Source organism: Bos grunniens, chromosome 12 (assembly GCF_055505025.1).
Source record: "Bos grunniens cultivar Pamir isolate PY7600 chromosome 12, Bosgru_T2T1.0, whole genome shotgun sequence".
Lineage (NCBI taxonomy): Eukaryota > Metazoa > Chordata > Mammalia > Artiodactyla > Bovidae > Bos > Bos grunniens.
Window position 1 is genome coordinate 85,441,296 of NC_141176.1, and position 21,769 is coordinate 85,463,064.

At 41.5% G+C, this 21,769-nt stretch overlaps 1 protein-coding gene across 1 annotated transcript; it reads left to right on the plus strand.

Annotated features, from left to right (window-relative positions):
- The first annotated feature begins 5,205 nt into the window (after window positions 1-5,205).
- On the plus strand, window positions 5,206-21,403 carry LOC147362029 (protein-lysine methyltransferase METTL21E). Its single transcript, XM_086330553.1, has 5 exons — window positions 5,206-5,602; window positions 6,586-6,665; window positions 16,083-16,249; window positions 17,418-17,535; window positions 20,561-21,403. Exons 1-5 carry the CDS (start codon window positions 5,556-5,558, stop codon window positions 21,019-21,021), a joined length of 873 nt encoding a protein of 290 aa, XP_086186679.1. The 5' UTR covers window positions 5,206-5,555; the 3' UTR covers window positions 21,022-21,403.
- The last annotated feature ends 366 nt before the right edge of the window (window positions 21,404-21,769 follow it).

Below are 21,769 nucleotides of genomic sequence, written 5' to 3' on the forward strand. Positions count from 1 at the left end.
AGTATTACACAGTGTCGATGCTTTCTAACGTTAGAAAGGGAAAAGGGGTTTCTGTTGATCAGTACTTACTCTCAGTGTACGTTCCCTCTGACTTTCCAACCTAGAGGAGAATAAAATATATTTATCTTTATATCCATTTCATTTATGTAAGCATTATGTATGTGCATGCATGCTAAGTCGCCTGAGTCGTGTCTTAACTCTTTTCGACCCTGGACCATAGCCCAGGCTCCCCCATGCATGGGATTCTCCAGGCAAGAATACTGGAGTGGGTTGCCACGCCCTCCTCCAGAAGATCTTCCCGATCCAGGGATGGAACCTGCGTCTCTTACGTCTCTTGCACTGGGAGGTGGGTTCTTTACCACTAGCACCACCTGGAAACCCCTTATGTAAGTATTTTTATGTTTATATTTGCATTCATTTATGTTTACATTCCAGTGCAGCTTCTCAGGTACTTGGACTATAGCTGCTGCATTTCTTTGCTCATTAGTTCTTTCTTCCTAATTTGAAATACATCTTCTGCTTCAGCCTTCTCTAAAAGCTTTCTTCTAAAATCAACACTGACTTCTACATAAACAAAGTAAAATCTTTTCTTCTTTTGTGTGTGATTTTTTTAAACTTATTTTTCTTATTAAAGGATAATTGCTTTACAGAATTTTGTTGTTTTCTGTAAAACCTCAGCATGAATGAGCCATATACATATATCTTCTCCCTTTTGAACCTCCCTCCCATCTCCCTCCCCATCCCACTTCTCTAGGTTGATACAGAGCCCCTATTTGAGTTTCCTGAGCCATACAGCAAATTCCCATTGCCTATCTATTTTACAAATGGTAATGTGAATTTCAATGTTACTTTTTCCATACATCTCACCCTCTCCTCCCCTCTTCCCATGGCCATAAGTCTATTCTCTCTGTCTGTTTCTCCACTGCTGCCCTGTAAGTAAATTCTTCAGTATCATTTTTCTAGATTCCAAAATAAAATCTTTCCTTAATGCTTCTTTTCTCTGGAGATATTTTAAATAGAACAGTTTTGGGGAAGGGTTGGGAAGAGAGACATTAACTTTTTCATGTTATTCTCTAATTTCTCCAAGCTACTTAAAATTGAGAGTGTTCTGCATATGTGTTTGTAGGTAGAATAGCAGTAGTTTTGCTAAAATGTAATTTTGTTGCTAAAATGTAATTTTGTTGCCTTAATAACTTATATTTATCCTGCACTGCAGTAGCTGGAGTGAAGGCTAAGCTGCTGTAACCAAGACGTGTTCCTAAACCGTGTGAACCACTGTTTCCCTGGTGGCTCAGATGGTAATTCCTAAACCGTGTGAACCACTGTTTCCCTGGTGGCTCAGATGGTAAAAGAACCCACCTGCAATGCAGGAGACCCAGGTTCGATCCCTGGGTCGGGAACATACCCTGGAGAAGGAAATGGCAGCCCACTCCAGTATTCTTGCCTGGAGAATCTCATGGACTGAGGAGCCTGCTGGGCTACAGTCCATGGGGTCTCCAAGAGTTGGACACAACTGAGCGACAGACACTTGTACTTTCAAGTAAGCTGAGACACCACGTCTTCCTCAGCAGTCAGGCCAGTCTGGGCTCATGAGGCAGGTGAGCACCTTGAGGTCATGCAAGGTCCAGGTTCAGCCATCCCCTGGGTACTGTACCTCTTCAGCTGTCTATACTGGTCATGGCTGTATCTGCAGTTGAACCTCCTCAAAGAGGAAAGAACCATAGTCCTGGGTGAGCAGGATGTCTTATGTTAAAGGTGACTAGAGGAATCACACCCTGTTCCCATCCTGTTGAACTGAACTGACCATATTCAGTGTATACTCAATATACTCAGAAATGTAATCTCTACCTGGACTGTGTATCCAGAAGGAGGAAAAATAGATATTCAGAACTATTAATTCAGTTCAGTTCGGTTCAGTTGCTCAGTCGTGTCTGACTCTTTGCGACCCCATGAATCGCAGCTTGCCAGGCCTCCCTGTCCATCACCAGCTCCCAGAGTTCACCCAAACTTAGGTGCACTGAGTTGGTGATGTCATCCAGCCATCTCATCCTCTGTCGTCCCCTTCTCCTCCTGCCCCCAACCCCTCCCAGCATCAGAGTCTTTTCCAGTGAGTCAATTCTTTGCATGAGGTGGCCAAAGTACTGGAGTTTCAGCCTCAGCATCAGTGCTTCCAGTGAACACCCAGGACTGGTCTCCTTTAGGATGGACTGGTTGGATCTCCTTGCAGTCCAAGGGACTCTCAAGAGTCTTCTCCAACACCACAGTTCAAAAGCATCAATTCTTCGGCGCTCAGCTTTCTTCACAGTCCAACTCTCACATCCATACATGACCACTGGAAAAACCATGGCCTTGACTAGACAGACCTTTGTTGGCAAAATCATGTCTCTGCTTTTTAATACACTATCTAGGTTGGTTATAACTTTCCTTCCAAGGAGTAAGCGTCTTTTAATTTCATGGCTGCAGTCACCATCTGCAGTGATTTTGGAGCCCCAAAAAATAAAGTCTGACACTGTTTCCACTGTTTCCCCATCTATTTCCCATGAAGTGATGGGACCAGATGCCATGATCTTAGTTTTCTGAATGTTGAGCTTTAAGCCAACTTTTTCACTCTCCTCTTTCACTTTCATCAAGAGGCTTTTTAGTTCCTCTTCACTTTATGCCATTAGTAGACGACTTAAATATGTTTGCAAAAAGCCTGTTTACTCAGTCCAAATGCTAATTAAGATGTGTGTATGCTCAGTTTGTACTTGACTGTGACCTCCATGGACTGTAGCCCATCAGACTCCTCTGTTAATGGGATTCTCCCGGCAAGAATACTGGAGTGGGTTGCCATTTCCTTCTCCAGGGGATCTTCCTGACCCAGGGATTGAACCCATGTCTTGTGAGTCTCCTGTATTGGCAGGCAGATTCTTTACTACTGAGCCCCTGGGAAGCCCCATACCAATAAAGATAGAAGTCTGGGGAAAAAAAAAAAAAGACTAAAAACCAAACACCATTATTATGCCATAAGTACAGTATTTACAGGACAATTTGAGATTATATCCTTTTTTCCCTCTAAACCCTGTAACCAAGGTAGATCCTTTATAAGGGAAGAAGCAAGTTTCAAGATGTTATTATAACCGACTTTACCAAATTCATCCATCTAATTGGAAAACATTGTGACCTGAACCCAAATCTTCTAATTCAGAATTCAGGGTGCTCTTCTACCTATAAAAAAAAGGTTACCCGTTTAAGACAAACAACAACATAGCAAATTTATTATTTTTCAAAGCAAGTTGGGATACCTGTAACTTATTTAGCCTGGCGACCATCCTATACATTTTCTGTAAATTTATATTTCAACTTATCTTTCACTTTCTCTACATTTGCTGTTAAAACTGCTATAGAGCTTTTTATTTCATTTATTCTATTTGATTCATTTTTGTAGATTTAAGTTATCTGGTGTAATTCTTTTCGTCTGTTTTTTGTAATATCTTGATCACAGTTACTTTGAAGTCTGTATCAAACAATCCTGGTATCTAGGTTACCTGTGGGTTTGTTGTCTGTTTCTTGGTATGACTAGTAAACTTTGAGTGAATGCTGGACATTATGTATAAAAAATTGTAGATGTTGTGAGTCCTCCTCTGGAGAGGTTTCCAGAATGTATTCTGGCGGGAAGCAGAGGGGAAGGTCACCTCACTTTAACCAGGACTGAGTGGGTTCAGAGCTGGTTTGCACTTTGTCAGACTCCATCTCTTAGTTTTCCTCCATCCCTAAAAAGTAGTTTTCCACAGGTACCAAGTGGGATATTTCTTCTTTTGAATTTTGTTCTGTTTTTAGCCACTTTATGCTTGGAAAGTTAGCCTCTTGCCCTAAACATCTTCCTAAGCAAATAATCTTGAGTAAAGAGTCAGTGCTGTGTTGCTATAAGCTACTTAGAGCTGGAGGCAGAAGTCTCTCTGTACTTCTTTTTTCCAAAACAGTTCAATATAACCAAAATAATCATTGTCGTCGTGTCTCTTCAGATGATTTAGACATTCTGCCTGTCTAAACTGAGGTTCCTTGATCTTTTAAATAACTTGTGGGAATGGAGTATTACTCAGCCAAAAAAGGAACACATTTGAGTCAGTTCTAATAAGGTAGATGAACCTAGAGTCTATTATACAGAGTGAAGTAAGTCAGAAAGAGAAAGATAAATATTATGTACTAACATATGTATGGAATCTAGATGACACTGATGAATTTATTTGCAAGGCAGCAATGGAGAAACAGACATAGAGAATAGACTTATGGACATGGGGAGAGGGAAGGAGAGGGTGAGATGTGTGGAGAGAGTAACATGGAAACTCACATTACCATCTGTAAAATAGCCAACAAGAATTTGCTGTATGTCTCAGGGAACTCAGGTGCTGTGTATCAACCTAGGGTGGGATGGGGCGGGAGATGGAAGGGAGGGGACATATGTACACCTATGGCTGATTCATGTTGATGTCTGATAGAAAACAACAAAATTCTGTAATTATCCTTCAATTAAAAAATTAAAAAATTGTGGGAAAAGACAGGTGGTTTTTATTCACTGAATAATTCTTCATTCTTGTTTTAAAAAGATCCATAAAAAAGAGCGTGTCCTCTGCCCAGGATTAACCTCCTGTGGATAATTGTTTTCATCATTTAAGATTTTGCAGTTTCCAGAATGTTTTTTTGTCTATCATATTCATCTCATAGATACTATGTGCCTTTTATATCTCTATTTTACATATGAGGAAGCCAAGAAACACGCTAAGTCAGTGCCTAAAATCACAGGCCGATTATTGACAGGAGTGATTAAAATCAGGCTCCCAGACCAGTAGTCCTGTCCTATCCACTGTCGTGAGCTTCATCCATCATAATATGTGAAGTATTTCTTAGAGGCTGTACCCGCACTCCTAAGTTTAACTTTACAATATTGCTGGGTTTCATTACCTGTTAATAACTTCTTATTCAGGCTATTTCCAGTGGTCGCGGGAGTAAATACAAACTCTGAGTTGCAGCCCTACATGCACGTGAGCAGGTGTACAGGCTACAGATACCCTCTGCCTGCCTCTTTACTCCCAGTAGGAAGGAACTGCGGTAACCTAATCCCTGCGGTCAGAGTGCTGCAGCACACACTCTCCCAAGCCTTCTGGGGCAGTTGTCTGAGGCTAAAAATGGCCTTTGCACCCAGACAAGGTGACATGGAAAGCATGTGGCCTCCGTCTCACAGGACGTCAGAGCTGGGGAGGCTTAAATAACGCTTGGCATCCGAGTGAAAAGTTATCACTTGGCCCAAATCGCCTTCACTCATTTGCAGGAGGAGTTGAAACCTTCCCGCTGGCTCTCGCTCTGGGCACGAGACGCCCACATGGAATATGCCTACTTACTTTCTCCGACCCCTTATTTATGGGCGTCCCAGCCTCGCTGCTGAATCTCAGAGGCTGTGCAGACGCAGCTGTCAGGCTTAGACCTGCTGCCAGCGCGTACAGTAGTCAACTGCCGAGCTTGGGCGCTCGCCTTTCAGGCACCATCAGAGGGTCTCAGCAGCAAAGACAAAGTTGTGGATGATCCTTTTTAACCTTCTAGAAACTCAGCTAACTCGTGTACATAGGTATGTCCAGACTTCACGTTTAATACATGTTGACCTGCTGGCGGACAGGTGTTGTAAAGACCGCGTCCCTTTAATGGAAGAGAAACTAAATTGGGAACAAACCGGGTGACCACTTTCGCTATTGTTCAGCCCTGCGACCTCAGGGCCGTAATATAACCTTTGATTTTCCTCCTTTGTAAACTGTAAGGAAAACAATCTGTCTCCTAATTTACTGAGGCATAGTTTAAAGAAAGATGTGGTGGCTGTGACATGTGTTTTAGGAGCCAGGTGTAGGAAAGGAGTGAATATTAATTCATGGTGGTACAGTGATTATTAAAGGATTCAAAAACTGATGCTTAAAACATCAAATCGTTGTTTTCCAAAGTTGGAACTACAACTTACTTAAGCTCATTCATTCACAAGATATGCTTTGTTTGAGAGGCATACAAAGCTTGAATTCCTTTCCTTTTAAATATCTTTGCTGAGATGGTATGGGTTTTTTTTTTTTTTTTTTTTTAAAGAAGCTACTCAAAAAAGAAAGTGTTTGGTGGTTGGGCTATTTGACCTTGGGTACAGGCTGATGGCCATGGGTGACAGCTTCTTTGCATCTGTGCTATGTAGGGAGGTTCGTTTTGGATTAATGCTATGGCGTTCACTACACTGAGTGGAACCGTTTCTCTCCCAATGTTTTAATCACCTCTTAAGTTTTAGGATTGCTCTCTGACTAGTTAGTATGAAGATGATGGCTTTCTTTGTGATAGCTGAGGTGGCTCTGGTGAAGAATGTTTTCTTCTTCCAAGAACTTCTAAAATTTCTGACTCTGAATTTTAGTTGGTACTAGATAGATTGTGTTTTAATGGTCTTTTTAAAAATCATAATTTTTAATAAGATATTTTAATATAATTTTCTCTACTGTATTTGGTGTTAAATTTTATTCGGTAACTATGAGAGCACATTTTGAATTAATTATTACCATTTGATATCTTAATGTATTATTTGTCTAGTTTTCAAGAAATGATCAAGAAAGCATCAGTATATCGCCATCCATTAGCTAATCACTTAATGGATCCAGAAGTTCAAAAAGGTAAATTATTTTTTGTTTCTTTATGTAATTTGACCAATTCTAAGAAGACAAAGCAACTAACAATGTACATGCCAACCTTTACGGCGTTCACTGATGTCCTAAAGAGAGCTGGGGCTTTTTATCAATTGCATATACACGTGTGCTTGTGTTTGCTAACCTGTAACTATCTCTAACAATGTTTATTGTCTCCTGCTATACCTGATGATACGTTAGAGATAATTCTGACAGGTAATAAATCAAGTATATAGACTTGCTAGGTATTAATAGAGTTTTTTTTTTTTTTAATCTGCAAAACTGGAATAAAAATTTTCCCCAGATGCTACATGCTAAATACATGATTGTGATTTCTTAGTTATTTCTTTTCAGATAGGAAGATTGCAAGAGAGATAAAAATAGTCTTATGGTTTTTACAATTGCTTCCATGAAAGTTGATTTTAGACTGTAAAATTTGTCTAGCCTGTGTGTATGGTCCTTCTGATGTATTAATTAGAGGCAAACACAGTGTAATTTGACCTCTTTTGACCTCTTGTGGTAAGGAGAATTTAAGGTCAAATTCCATTACCAGTGGAGTTATTTGGATTTGAGCCACTGTTTTTTTTTAATATCATCCTAAATATCAAGAATGACTTTTCATAGACTCTGTAATATATAACTGTTCCCATTGCCTTGAGATAAAAAGTGCAGATAGGGACTTCCCTGGTGGTCCGGTGTTAAGACTCCACACTATCAATGCAGGGCCCCAGGTTCGATCCCTGGTCAGGGAACTAGATCCCACGTGCTGCCACTAAAGATTCCACATGCCGCAGCTAGAAGCTCCTGCCCGCTGCAACTAAAGACCCTGCATGCTGCAATGAGAATCGAAGATCCTGCATGCAGCAACTGAGACCCAGTGCAGTCAGAAATAAATAAAAATTAAAACGTGCAGACATACGCTCTTGACATAGACTAGAAGGATTATTACCATATTTTTGTAGAACAGTTGTACAAACTTAATTGTCTAGATTTCTTTCTCTCTCTGTTTTATCTGCACACTTTGGATATTTTCTAACGACTGTAGTCCTGTTTTTTTTTCCTCCCTTTTTTAGGCGTACCAGGTGGCCTCTGCCTGGGTGAGCATCGTTAGGCCAAGAGAGCTGGGTGTATGCCCAGTGTTGGCAGCCTACATGGCTTAAACGTGAATGGTTTAACTGTAGTAATTTTCGAAAATCTAAACACTTAAAGTCATAATCACTTTAGAGAATCCAACCATTTAGATGATTTGAATGAAGATGCGATTTCTCTGCAGTTTAGGAATAAAATCTCATCACTGTCATTACCATTAGTACAAAGCCTGGTTTCCACTGTGCATATGGTAATTTGGCGAATTACAAAAGATATGGAAGAAGTTCAAGGTAAGGTGCAGACAGAACTATTATGAAAGTATTTTACAACGTGAACAAACACAGCCCATAATAATCATCCACGTAGCCGACTGAAGCTTTCAAAATACATTCACAGGCATGGTGCTGAGGGGATTAAGAGTGTGCGGAGGGGGCAGAGTCACATGGCATTTTGTTGGAAAAGCTTTCAGTAACCAGTAGAACACTCAGTTCTCAAGTACTGAAGGGTATTGGCTCTTCCCGATCTAGCTCTTCTGTACTTGGTTATCTTGTGCTTGGAAAGGATGGAGCAAGCCCATAGCCCAGTGCTTCTAACTCAACACTGGCCTGAATATCCAAGAATTATAGGGTAACACTTGTTATGCACAAAGTTAGGACTATAGTGAATGCTGAAAATTCCTGTCTTTGGTTTCTAAGGAGACGTGGTTTCGATCCCTGGGTCAGGAAAATCCCCCAGAGAAAGAAATGGTAACCGACCTGGGAAATCCCATGGACAGAGGAGCCTGGTGAATTGCAGTCCATGGGGTCACAAGGGTCAGACATGACTTAGTGACTGAACAACAATGAACGGTTTCTAACGCTGCATTATAATCTAAACCGTCTAAAACCACATCCACGTCAACTGTGCCAAATCTCAGGTTGCCTACCCTTGTCAACAGCTGCTCTCCAGCTGTTAGCACAAGTAGCCACGTGCTATAAAGGCTGCTCTCAGGGTGCTCAGCCTTGGATCAGGTCCATCCTAACCCAAGGCTCCGTGATGCCTGCTCACAGTGACTCCCAAACCTGGCCGTCCAGCTGCCTGCCTGATGGCCTCTGTTCTGCCTTGCGTTGGTTTGGTCCCTTCAAGAGGTGGGTGCCAGGATGGGACTAAACGCGCCCGAGATCTACAGGGGGATGTTTGCGGAGAGACATCCCGGGTGGCACTGGTGGTAACGAATCCCACCTGCCAAGGCAGGAGACAGGAGGTGTGGGTTCATTCCCCAGGTTGGAAAGATCCCCTGGAGAAGGAAATGGCCACCCACTCCAGTATTCTTGCTTTGAGAATCCCACCAACAGAGGAGCCTGGCTGGCTATAGTCACGGGGTGGCAAAGAGTTGGACACAGCTTAGCGCAGTTCCCATCATAAGCAATACTGCCTTAATATAGGAAGAAGAAATTTTGAGTAATTCTGTTGCTGTTTAAGAAACATACCAAACTGTAGTCTGAGTTAACGTTAATATACTAATTGGAGTACCAGAGTACACAAAGTTACTAATGGGAGAATCATCTATCAACACATTTTACATGTTTAAAAAGTAATCTGGATAAATATCTGCTAGATAAGACTGTAATCAACGTTTCACATATTGAATAATAACCCTTAAACATGGTAATCTGCCTCAGATAGCTTCAAAACTCAGGGTTGAATGTCAAGTTTGAACATCACTTGTTGCCCTCCAGGGAGGAGTCTACCACTGCCTCGGGAGCCCACAAAGTCACACGTGGCTCCTAGACCCAAGGCTTGCTGCCTCACTGCAGACTCGTGCGTCTTTTGTCTAGATGATTACGGCTTCCGATTTGCTTCTAATGTAGCCTCCGCTGCTACCACCAGAAGGAAATTCTCAAATATCAAATTCGACGGGGTAATTCTTGTCCTCATGATAGTCATTGGCTCCTGCTCACCCTGTAGAAGAAAGGTCAGCACTGCCCTAGGGTCATCCCCGCCTGCCTCTTCCGGCTCGTTTTCGACACCAGCCTGTACACCAGCTCGCGGTCCTCCCGGTTCGCCAAGCCTGCCTCCATGCCCCGGCGGGGGCTGCGTCTGTCTCTCCTGACCTCCCGTCCTCCCTTCCCTGCCTGGCAGCCCTCATCTTCCCTCTGCCGCAACTCAGATGTCTCCTCCTGAGGATGCTTCTCCTGATTCAGCCAAGCAGTGGGGCTTCCCATTGCTCGTCTGAAGTATTTCTTTTATCCCACATTGGTACTATTCCAGCAGCCGGCTCTGAGTACAACTAAATTTGGTTCTTTTTTATTTTTTAACCCCTGACTTGCAACCCGAGCAGTCTCAGTAAAAAGTGAATTTTATTTCTTTGGCAAATGTATTGATAGTTATCATTTGAGCCACTTAATGAAAGTTACAGCCTCTTGAATAACACAGGGAGTTCAGCCCGGTGCTCTGTGATGACCCAGCTGGGTGGGATGTAGGGTGGGAGGGAGGCTCAAGAGGGAGGGGACATATATGTGTATATACACACGTGTGTGCTAAGGTCCTCAGTTGTGTCCGACTCTTTGTGACCCAATGAACTGTAGCCTGCCAGACTCCTCTGTCCATGGGATTCTCCAGGCAAGATTTGGAGTGGGTTGCCATTCTCTTCTCCAGGGGATCTTCCCGACCCAGGGATTGAACCCACATCTCTTAGGTCTCTTGCATTGGCAGGAGGGTTCTTTACCACTAGCGCCACCTGGGAAGCCCCCCCACCCACCACACACACACACACACACATACATATAAAGGTTTACATACACACACACACACACACACATATATACTTACAACTGATTCACATTGCTGTACAGCAAAAACTAACACAGCATTGTAAAGTAATTATCCTCCAATTAAAAAATACATTCTGGCAAAAAAATTATAGCCTCTATATATTCTTGAAACTAAGCAGACGTCCAGACAAAAAAATAAAAAAAACATTTGTGAAAACAGCATAAGGGAATCAGGTTTAACATAAGGGCCTGAGAACTTGACATTGCTAAGCCTTTCAGAATTCTAGTTTTCAGGTTTGCCTGTGACCATTCACTAATCTGAAAATATCTTTAACATCTTTAAAAAAAAACTCTCTAGGTATTTCTAAGAAGCACATGACATTCATCTTTGAACAGAAGATTCTATTGAATGACAGTCTCTTTCATTTAGTCGAAGGGTTTTTACTTTAAATTTTGCTGACAGGTCTTCATGACAGCCCTCAAATGGAAGCTTAAATTCACTTGTCATAGCTGTTAAAGAATTTTCTTTCCCATGTATTTCTGTGATCTGACCCTTCCATCTATTATTGCTGTTATTGACTTTAAAAGTATAAAAGAGAAGAATGCAGACAGAACCTGTGTTTTTGAAGGCTTGTTGCAATCCAGCCTTGAAAGTCAATTCACTGTTGGATTTTCCTCTTAAGAAAATCATCATTGTAACATGGCAGAATCTTGCTAATTTTTACTTTGTAATTGAAATCACTTTAGTTCTCTAGAGGACAAGAGCACCTGGTAGATATTATTTACAATCAGCAAAGATTTAATAGCAGGAAAATGGTGTTAAGCCTTTATAGTATCAAAAGCATTAAGACAGATAAGCCTAAAATTGCAACATAATTGTTACGGTTTCTTGATTATGTTTTATTTACAATTTGTTTTAATATTTGTTTCAATATCAAATTCATTAATAATAATACTCTTAAGATTAAGGTAGATAGCTTTATCTACAGGTATAGCACTTCCCTGGGGGCTCAGATGGTAAGGAATCCGCCTGCAATGTAGGAGACCTGGGTTCGATTCCTGTGTTGGGAAGATCCCCTGGAGAAGGAAATGGCAACCCACTCCACTTATTCTTGCCTGGAGAATCCCATGGACAGAGTAGCCTGCTGGTCTACAGTCCATGGAGTTGCAAAGAGTTGGATGCGACTGAGCGACTAACACACACAGGTATAGATATTAGAAGTTTTCTACTTTTCATGTAGGGAAGCCAAAATTCTACATATTGCATAACATTTCCTGGTTTTAGTTATTTGTCCTGGGGCTGAGTGCTAGATTACAAGGAAGGAATATGTGTAGAAAATTGTTCTTTGGAAGTGTAAATTAGAATTCCATTGTATGATAAGACTATTAACTTTTGGAGAAAAGTGCTCTTCACATCTTTCCTAAAAACCAAAGAATATCCACGAATTCATTGACCTTCTCAAGATTCAGTCCCATAATCAACAAATAGCCAAACATACTCTTTGGGGACCTGTTGTTTGCATATTGTGTTTGGAGCATAGGTTTCCCCCTTTTGTTACAACAAGGCGATGTTAGGGACGCCCTGTAAAAGTGCAGCTTTTCTGTTAGATTGCTGCCCAGTGGCTCTTGGCATCAACCTTGAAATGGGTGGTGATATTGCTGAAACACTGAGTGCGTGCTAGTCCATGCTAAACCGATGCAGTCTTATCCGACTTTGCGACCCTGTGGACTGTAGCCCGCCAGGCTCCTCTGTCCATGAAATTCTCCAGGCAAGAACACTGGAGTGGGTTGCCATTTCCTTCTCCAGTGGATCTTCCCCACCCAGAGATAGAACCTGTGTCTCTTATGTCTCCTGCTTTGGCAGGTAGGTTCTTTACCACTAGTGCCACTTGGGAATCTCCTGTCTTTTAATTTAAATAAATAATTGTTCTTAAGTTATTAGCCCTGGGGGTTCCCTGGTGGTCCAGTGTTTAAGGCTTGGTGATTTCACTGCCACGGGCTGGGTTCAATCCCTTGTCAGGAAACTAAAACCCTGCAAGTCTCGAGGTGAGGCCAAAAAAAATTTTTTTTAACCTCAAAATCTTTAATGCTAAAAAACAGTAAAGTCTTTTTTTTTTTTTTTTTTTTGAAATTTATTTGGCTAGGCCATGTCCAAGTCGCTGCTTGTGAGACCTAGCTCCCTGACCAGGGATGGAACCCAGGCTAGGGATCGAACTCCTGCACTAGGAGCCCAGAATCGGAACCACTGGACCACCAGGGAAGTCCCTGAAGTTTTAAGCTGGATGTAATTGTGTGTGTGTATTTGCTCTTAAAATCCCATGTATTACATCTGGACAAATAATTTTAAGTACCCAAATTCAGTATATTTTGATTTCCTGCTATCAATTAAGGAATACTTTTTATGAGTGTCCCTTTCTATGGAATGACTGATATTTATATAGTCTTTAAATTCCAAGGAGAATGCTATTATAAAACACTGTCAGTTAAATTTTCTTCAGCCTGACAGTGTTTGCTATAGGATATGTGATCAGCCTAGGTGCATAACTCATTTCAAATGACCGTGTGCAATCATAGAATTGTGTTCTTTTAGGGTGTATGTGCAATTAATCCCTGGGTAAAGGATCTGCCTGCAATGCAGGAGACCCAAGAGTCTTGGGTTCGATCCCTGGGTTGGGAAGATCCTTGGAGAGGAAATGGCAACCCACTGCAGTATTTCTGCCTGGGAAATCCCATGGACAGAGGAGCCTGGCGGGCTACATATAGTTCATGGGTCACAAAGGGTCAGACACGACTGAACACCTAAACAACCACCACCACCACAACATGCGATTAATAGTGGTTGTTGTTTCATGAAATTTTTTGGAAATTTCATGAAATTCCAATCTCTTGGAAGATCCTTTAATTTGGGGGGTGTAAGTCATTTTAAAAATTACATAATATATTTACATATGTATTTTAAATCTCCGTTCCTTATAGAAGTAAAAATGTCATTCTTGAAAAAAAAAGACTAGCTCTATTTATTTACATTTGTTATTGCACTGTAGTTGTTAGGACAGCAGCACTGATCTGGTCAACTAAGCTTTCTTTTAGGAAAGCGCAAAGTCAGAGATGTCGGTATGGTAGCGGTAAATACTCACCGGCAAAGTTTTTATATCAAAGACTGGAATCTTAGCGGGTGCTCCTGGGATTTCGTGTGCTCTAAGGTCTATTAATCCCCGATACCTTAGGTGACTTGTCAAAGAAGTGCTGCATTTATAAGGAGTTCGCAAGGAGGCCCAAGCGGGCACATTCAACTAAAGGTCAAGGAAGCAATTAAAGTTCTCAGCTTTCCCCTAAAGAACTTCCGCAGCCCTCTGCTGTCCCCCCAGCCTCCCATCTTAGCAAGGCAAGTGAATCTAGCAAAATGAAAGTTAAAGTTCAAAGGCAACGTTATTACCAATATTACTGGCTTCCTGGAGCTCTTCCTGAATGTGAGAGCCTGCTGTTGTTTCAGGAGAAATACAGTGAAATATGTTAGAAGAGGTGTCTCTTGCTTAGGACTCTCCATTTTTCACCGGTTCGTTTTCTCTGCATCTCTGCCAAGGTCAGTGTGAGGGCTGGTGGAGGGGGTTGTGGGGGTGGCCCCCCACTGTGGAATGCGGTGAGGTTAGAGTCCTTTGGAGAACGCTTGGTTCTGTCTGGGTCTGTTCAGGGATCACAGAATTTAGGACAGGAAATCGTCTTGGCTCAAGTTCCTGCTGGATTGTGGCCCCTGAGGGAATCTTCCAACAGGGACAAACTTCATCTCCTTGCCACTGTGCTCCCAGAATGCTACGGAATGATGTTCCTGGAGCTCACAGGACAGAGTTTGGCAACTATTGGGTGGTTCAGAAAGTTTGTTCTAGTTTTTCAATAAGATGTTATGGAAAAACCTTTTGGCCAATTCAGTACGTCTTCTCTTAGGACTCAAGAACTTAGGGCAACCTCTCTCTCAGCCCTGTTTTTGCCTCAATGCATGGAGAAGCTGCAAAATCTCCTGGGGCCTTGAGTCCAGAAATTTTAAGACTGGTGCCAAACTCCTCATTTTTTTTTTTTAAACCTTTGCACGTTCCCCTTTCCTAAAATTTTGGGACTTGTTTTAATGATAAAAGTTTGCTCGTTTTTGAGGGAAATTGCTTCCTTACTTTTAGGAAGAATAGATTTAAAAATTGCTGGTGTCAGATTTTGGTTTAGAGTTAGGGAGAATTGTGAATCATCAAATTTTCTAATTGCAGAATGGGCCGCTTGTGAAGGAACAACTTCACCCTCAATGGAAATATTCAAAGAGGCTGAACAAGCTGGGCATGTTGTTCATCCCCAGAGGAACTTGAGTTTCCTGGATGAGGTGCAAGCTGAGACCAGGAGGCAGCCGCGGTGTTTTCCATCTGACGTTCAAGGATCAGATGACATTTGACTTTGGAGTGTCATATCTGTTTTGAAAGTATGAATGATGGCAAGGTTGCAAAGTGTGAAGGTTTTAACTTTTGAGATTTGGGAAATAAATTTCCCAAGAGAAACTTGTCTTCTTCTATGAAGACCAGAATGAGAAGTTTTTGTACTTCCTCCAAATTTCTAGGAAATGTTTTTGTTTTCTGTTTGTTTACTTACTTGTTTTTGGGTCTCAGGGCAGAGGTGTGAGCGAGTCATACCCTTCACGTCATGGTACATGGCATCATCTCAACAAGACCCCCTGTTGTATGTGTATCTGTCTGTACATTGTTTCATTCATCCTTTTTACCCATTTCATACTTCCTTTCCTTTTCCAGCTTCTTCCTGACAACCTTTCTAGTGTGTTTGATGTAGGTCTTTGACAAATATTTTCACACATATCCACTTAAGGACTTGTGTAAAAATTTAGAAGAGGGAGCAGGATTGCTGGCTTGTAGGATATTTATATATAAATTAACAAAATACCATAAGATTGCTCTCCAGAAAGCAACATTTTGTATTCTTATCAGTGAAACTTATCCGATATTGTCAATGTTAAGATGTCATGAGTTGCCCCCAAACAATAATATACAAATAAGTAATAATAATATAATACAAGTGTAATTGATGGATGGTATCACATGTCTTTTGCTTGGATTAAGGCAGATCACAAAGGATCTGCTACGTTGAAATAACTGGAATTGCACTGTGAAGCTAATAAGAATAGTAGAAATCTTAGACTCTATCATCAGTCTTTCTTTTGTTCTAGATGAATAGATTGGTAGTCTTTATTTATTTATTTTTTGGTTGCTAGCCTTTAAAATATGTTGTTTTTTAAAAAAAGTCTTTCAATTGTTTATTTCACATAGCGTTGCAGAAAGGACTAGCAGTTGACTTCAACCTCAGTAAAAATCAGAAAGATGTTGTCCCAATGTGTGAAATGTCAGCTTCTGTTAAGAGCTGTTTTCAAATAGTTATACCTTACTACCATTATGTTGCAGCTAACGTCAATGACTGGTCAGAAGCAACTTAGATTAGGTGGAAATGCTGCATTTCCAGTAGATTCTTCTCCTTTACTGCTGCAACCACAACCACTGGCTTTTTCTTTTCCTTTCAGAGAGTGGAGAAGACGGCGATGACAGGACAGTGGTTGCAGAGATCATGCGGAGGTGTTTTGTTCCAGCATTTGTAACAACCATCCCCTGGGAAGGGTTTCATTTCGCTGGCCATGAGATCCGCATCAATGAAGCCACGGATTGTTACGGCGCTGTTGTTTGGCCATCGGTATAATTTAAATTATTTTTCATCCAATTTTGTCTATTATTATATACCATTTGGAAAGAGAAGAGAGATTCCATAGTTCTATTTTGTGACCTCAAGCAACAGTAAAATTTAGAAATCAAGAAATTGGGAAAATGCTTCCACCAATTCTATTTCTGACTTGTAGGGTTAATAAAGACTGTTGTTTACACATTCAGTTTTTGGTTACTATAGGTCAGAAAAGTTTAGAATTGTACACATTTTTATTTCCCATTTAACTGGGCTTTATTTGAGTTAAATAATTAAAATGAAATCTGTATCAGTCTCAACATGCAGAATATTCTAAAAGGCCACACTCATTTATCAATTGTCCTACGAAGGCTGCAGCCCCCCTCTACTGTCTGCCCCAATCTTGAACATATATTTCTTTAAAATGACTCTTATTATTAGAAAGTGAAACTGAAGTCGCTCAGTCGTGTCCAACTCTTTGCGACCCTGTGGACTGTAGCCTACCAGGCTCCTCCATCCATGGGATTCTCCAGGCAAGAACACTGGAGTGGGTTGCCATTTCCTTCTCCAGGGGATCTTCCCGAACTACGGATCGAACCCAAGTCTCCTGAATTGCAGGCAGACGCTTTACTCTCTGAGCCACCAGGGAAGCCCTATTAGAAGTTGCTTCCTTTAAAGATAATCAAGCCTAAGTAACTGAACTCTATATTCTTAGTTTTCTTCTCTCCCCAATAGTCCCCAAAGACTTTTTCTATTCTAAATGTTGAACCTATTGGAGAATGTACTTCTGTGGATAATTTTCTGTAGAGATGTGTATATACACACACATACACTCACATGTGCATGCCTGCTCAGTCGCTCAGTTGTATCTGACTGTCTGCGACCCCGTGGACTGTAGCTCACCAGGCTTCTCTGTCCATGGGATTTCCAAGGCAAGAATACTGGAGTGAGTTACCATTTCCTCCTCCAAGGGATCTTCCCAATCCAGGGATCAAACCCGCATCTCCTATGTCTCCTGCATTGGCAGGCAGATTCTTTACCACTGTGCCACCTGGGAAGCCCATTCTCACATGTGCTTATACATGTATTATAGCATTAGTGGGGTATTTGTCTAATGGAGTTTAATATTGCTTTCTGTGATTACTTACTAAGCACTGTTTTTTCTTTTTTTGCATTTTCATAGGCCCTTGTTCTGTGCTATTTTCTGGAAACTAACGTAAAGCAATATAACCTGGTCGACAAAAATGTGATTGAAATTGGAGCTGGAACGGGGCTCGTCTCCATTGTGGCGAGTTTACTTGGTAAGTAGCTGCTTTAGATCAAGTGGGATCAGAGAATCCAATGATCTGATAGCATTAGTTGCTTTTGGTATCCATTTGCTATGCCTGGAGAATTCCATGGACTGTATAGTCCATGAGGTCGCAAAGAGTTGGACACGACTGAGCAACTTTCACTTTCATTTTACTATAACCTGGGCCTATTTTTTTTATATATATATAAATGATAGTTTATTTTGAAATTCTCCTCCTGATAGAAAGTTGGTCCTAGTTTCTCATAATTGAGTCTTTTTACATATTTTTTTTTTTGTACATGTATTCCCCACCACCCCCACCCCCCCCAATCCCCCCCACCCCGCTTTTATTCCCTGGGCTTGTTTGCCTTCTTATTCCTGATATTAAGGAATATCTTTTAGTTTTTTCCTATTTTTATTTATTTATTTCTAGTTTTATTTTGAAAAATTTTATGTATTTTCAATTGAAGGATAATTGCTTTACAATACTGTGTTGGTTTCTGCTCTTCATCAACATGAATCAGGGCCTGTTTTCAACCCTTTCAAGCCCTTTCAAGCTTTGAATGGGCTTCATTAAGAAACTTAACGATGTTAAAGTCACCTAACTGGTTTCCTTCCGAATTTTCTGGGAAGCTGTATTAGTTCTTCTCCTGGGGTGTAGGTCACAAGTGCATTCTAGCCGACATGTATATCCTGGCATTCTGGCTGCTGGAGGACGTGGGAAATATGAGGCATAGGCAGAGCCGACTGCTGCGGACTCTCTCTTCTTTATTTAAATTTCAGCCCCATTTCAATGTCCCCGTATACTTGGTATATTCCTTTCGGATTTTGAAGTCATTTTCTTTTATGAAGAAGCACCTGTTGGAATAGAGAAAGACTGTCAGGAGTCACGTCTGCTTCTAAGTTTAGGCGCGCGTCCTTGAATTTATTTTCTCAGTTATTTCCATTCTTCTTTTGCGATCGCCTGTTCTTTCACCAGCATCTTCTTTTCCAACTAAATGTGCGATGGTCTCTACGTGTGTCTGAGCCTGCTTCAATCTTTTCTGTTGTTGTTATCTATTTCACAGCCTTAATTTATCTGCCTTCTCTGATGTGCGCGGCCCAAATCCGTCTTGATTTTCTTGATCTTCAGAAGTGCACACCTGCCACTCTAAAATCTTGAGAGCAGTTCAAGATTTAGCAATTCACAACTTTCTAAAACACTGGAGAAATATAGGACCCTTGAAACCCTCCCCAAATATTTTATTTTTATAAATTGCTCTGTCTTGACATTGCTTTGAAAGTCACCATCCCACTTAGTATGGCTAGTGTCAGAGGTCCTGTTGGATTTATACCTGAAAGCGTCCTCATCTAAGAGCAGAATTTGTGTTTGGGGAAGTTGTCCATTCATTAAAAAGAATCAGTCCCTTTGGTTCTTGTATGACTTGACGCAAGCATCAGAAGAGGGAAGCTTTGTTTGGTCAGTGGTGGTGTTTACCTCTAGACACGAAGCTCTTCATAGTCAGCCCCAGCGCCTCAGTTCAGTCGCTCAGTCATGTCCGACTCTTTGCAACCCCATGGACTGCAGCACGCCAGGCCTCCCTGTCCATCACCAACTCCCGGAGTTTACTCAAATTCATGTTCATTGAGTTGGTGACACCATCCAACCATCTCATCCTCTTTCAACCCCTTCAGATAGTTTATATTCCTATGGGTGAAGGGCAGTGGAGGGAGGAGTCATTCCTTATCTTGAGATTTTAAAAAGATTTGTTGAACTTGATAGACCTCCCACCCTATACACACACACTAGAATGCAGAGATTTTTATCTCTGTGATTCTACTAATGAAATGTTTATTTCCCTCCCGTTTTAATAGTTTCCAGAAATAGAGTCAATAGCCAGAGAAATTTGCCATCATGGGTGAGAAATGGGTTCTAAACTGGTCTGGGGTGAACTGGATTCCCCTCCAGATCTGTTCTCTCATCCCTTACCCGAGCCTGTCCTTGTCTGATGTAGATTTCAGACAATTGTAGACTTATTTACACATTGTTTTCAGGTTCTCCTGCTGCCTAAAGTTCATGTTAGGGGACAGACTTTATTGAGTTTTGGTGTACAATTTTCTCCTGAAAAGGACTGCCAGTGTTCAGTTTTAACTGTGGGCTTCTTTGATGTTTTCATCCGAGCATTCTGTCCTGTGTGTGACCTTTGGCTGCATGAGCTGTCTGTGCAGGTTGTGTGTGCACGCGTGCTCAGTTGCTCAGTCCTTGCAACCCCATGGACTGCCGCCTGCCAGGCCCCTCTGTTCATGGGGTTTCCCAGGCAAGCATACTGGAGTGGGCTGCCATTTCCTCCTCCAGGGGTCTTCCTGACCCAGGAATGGGATCTACGTCTCCTGCATTGGCAGGTGGATTCTTTATCTGCTGAGCCACCTGGGAAGCCCCAAATGCAGGTTGTAAGCGTCAGGCTTATAATGGGGTCAAGCTGAAACCATGGGCATGAACCTGGGTGTCACGATACTTTCAGTGTAGTGACACTGAGAAGTCATCTCTCCTGCCTCCACTTCTCACACTCAAGCACTTCCTGGTCAATGATGGGGTGCTCAGTGTTACGTATACTCATTTGGTCTCACATGACTGGAGCTCAGGTTTCTTTTAGGGAAGATCCCGTTTATCTTTCAACAGTGACATCTGATTGTTTCAATCCAATGAGGATACCAAAATCCTTTGAATTTCCCTTCCTTTTAATGTTTTAAGTAGATAAATAGAAAATAACAGCAAGAATAACAAAACAAAAGTGACCAAAAAAAGAAAAAAAACCCAGGAGAACAGAAAAGTGCAACAGATGTAAAAGCATCAATACCTGGAGAACCTAATTGTGTGTAAGGGGAGGCGCGAGGCTACCTTAGCATCCATTCTGAAGGCATTTCCCTCTTGTGTGTACTGTCTTTGACATGGGGCTAGCCTTCGTGCCGAATTGCAAAGTGCATGGTGGCTCACAAACCGGTGGCTTCATCTCGTCCCATGAAGGTTTCTCTCCCTGCTGTCCTTTGTCTCCCAGGCGCACACGTGACTGCCACAGATTTACCCGAGTTACTTGGAAACCTGCAGTATAATATTTCTCGAAACACCAAAACGAAAGCTAAGCATCTGCCTCAGGTCAAAGAGCTCTCCTGGGGTGTAGCTCTAGACAAGAACTTCCCCAGGGCTTCCATCAACTTTGACTACATCCTGGCGGCCGACGTGGTCTATGCTCATCCATTTCTCGAAGAACTCCTCGTTACCTTCGACCATCTGTGCAAAGAAACCACCGTCATCCTCTGGGTCATGAAATTCAGGCTGGAGAAGGAAAATAAATTTGTGGATAGATTTGAGCAGTTGTTTGACCTGGAGGAGATTTCTAGTTTCCCTAGCCTGAATATTAAGTTGTATAAAGCGATGAAGAAAAATCAGAAGAGTGCATGTTATCCTCAAAGGAGGATGTGGAAAGCGAAGCCAATTTCTGGTAGATTATTGCTTTAGCAAAGACCCTAGATAATCTAATGTAGCACTGAATTTCAATGGGAAACACACACACACATACACACACACACGTGCGTGCGCCTCACCCCAGGCAGGGATGTTCCCAGATGTAGCATGTGGATCTAGAGAACCGCACAGCCATTGTGTGCTAATTGATTAGGACAAGGTCTGCTTTCCTTATCTTTTTATAGCACCATCTTTAATTATTATCATCTTAATACATGGTGCAGTCATTGTTAAGGTATAACTGTTGAACAATGGTTTTTAATGAACAATGGTTTTTAATAATGGTGTCTTTCACATAAGCTTACGTGATTCTCTCTTTAGAAATAAAGAAATGGACTCTAGTGAGCTCACAAATAAATCGGAAAAGATGAACATAGGGTGTGATGGTCGGTGTGAAATTACTGTGGCTTCGTTAGTGCCAGCTTACAGGTGGTCTGTCTTCTCTGCTCGGCAGGGTGGGTCTCCAACACAACCCCTGAAATCAATCAAGCTGGTGGATTTGAGGTTATGGGCAAGGACATTTCACAGTTCACTCTAGTAAATGAAAAATGAATGGAAGAACACGTAAAAACAGCTGAGATTTTGGGGGGAGTTATTGTTTTATTTTTAAGCCAAGTACAGATACTCTGTATCACAAGAACAGAAATAAATATAAAAGTTTGAGTTGAAGATACACATGAAAAGATTTCAGTCTCTAATCTCAAATAACCAGACATATGGCTGTTATTAACATTTAAAGCTT

Excerpts from the sequence above, each read along its gene's own strand:
- LOC147362029 (XM_086330553.1), top strand. The coding sequence starts at position 5,556 with ATGATCCTTTTTAACCTTCTAGAAACTCAGCTAACTCGTGTACATAG. Across the intron at positions 5,603-6,585 it reads CAGCTAACTCGTGTACATAG|TTTTCAAGAAATGATCAAGA; the intron begins GTATGTCCAGAC and ends TTATTTGTCTAG. Across the intron at positions 17,536-20,560 it reads CATTGTGGCGAGTTTACTTG|GCGCACACGTGACTGCCACA; the intron begins GTAAGTAGCTGC and ends TTTGTCTCCCAG.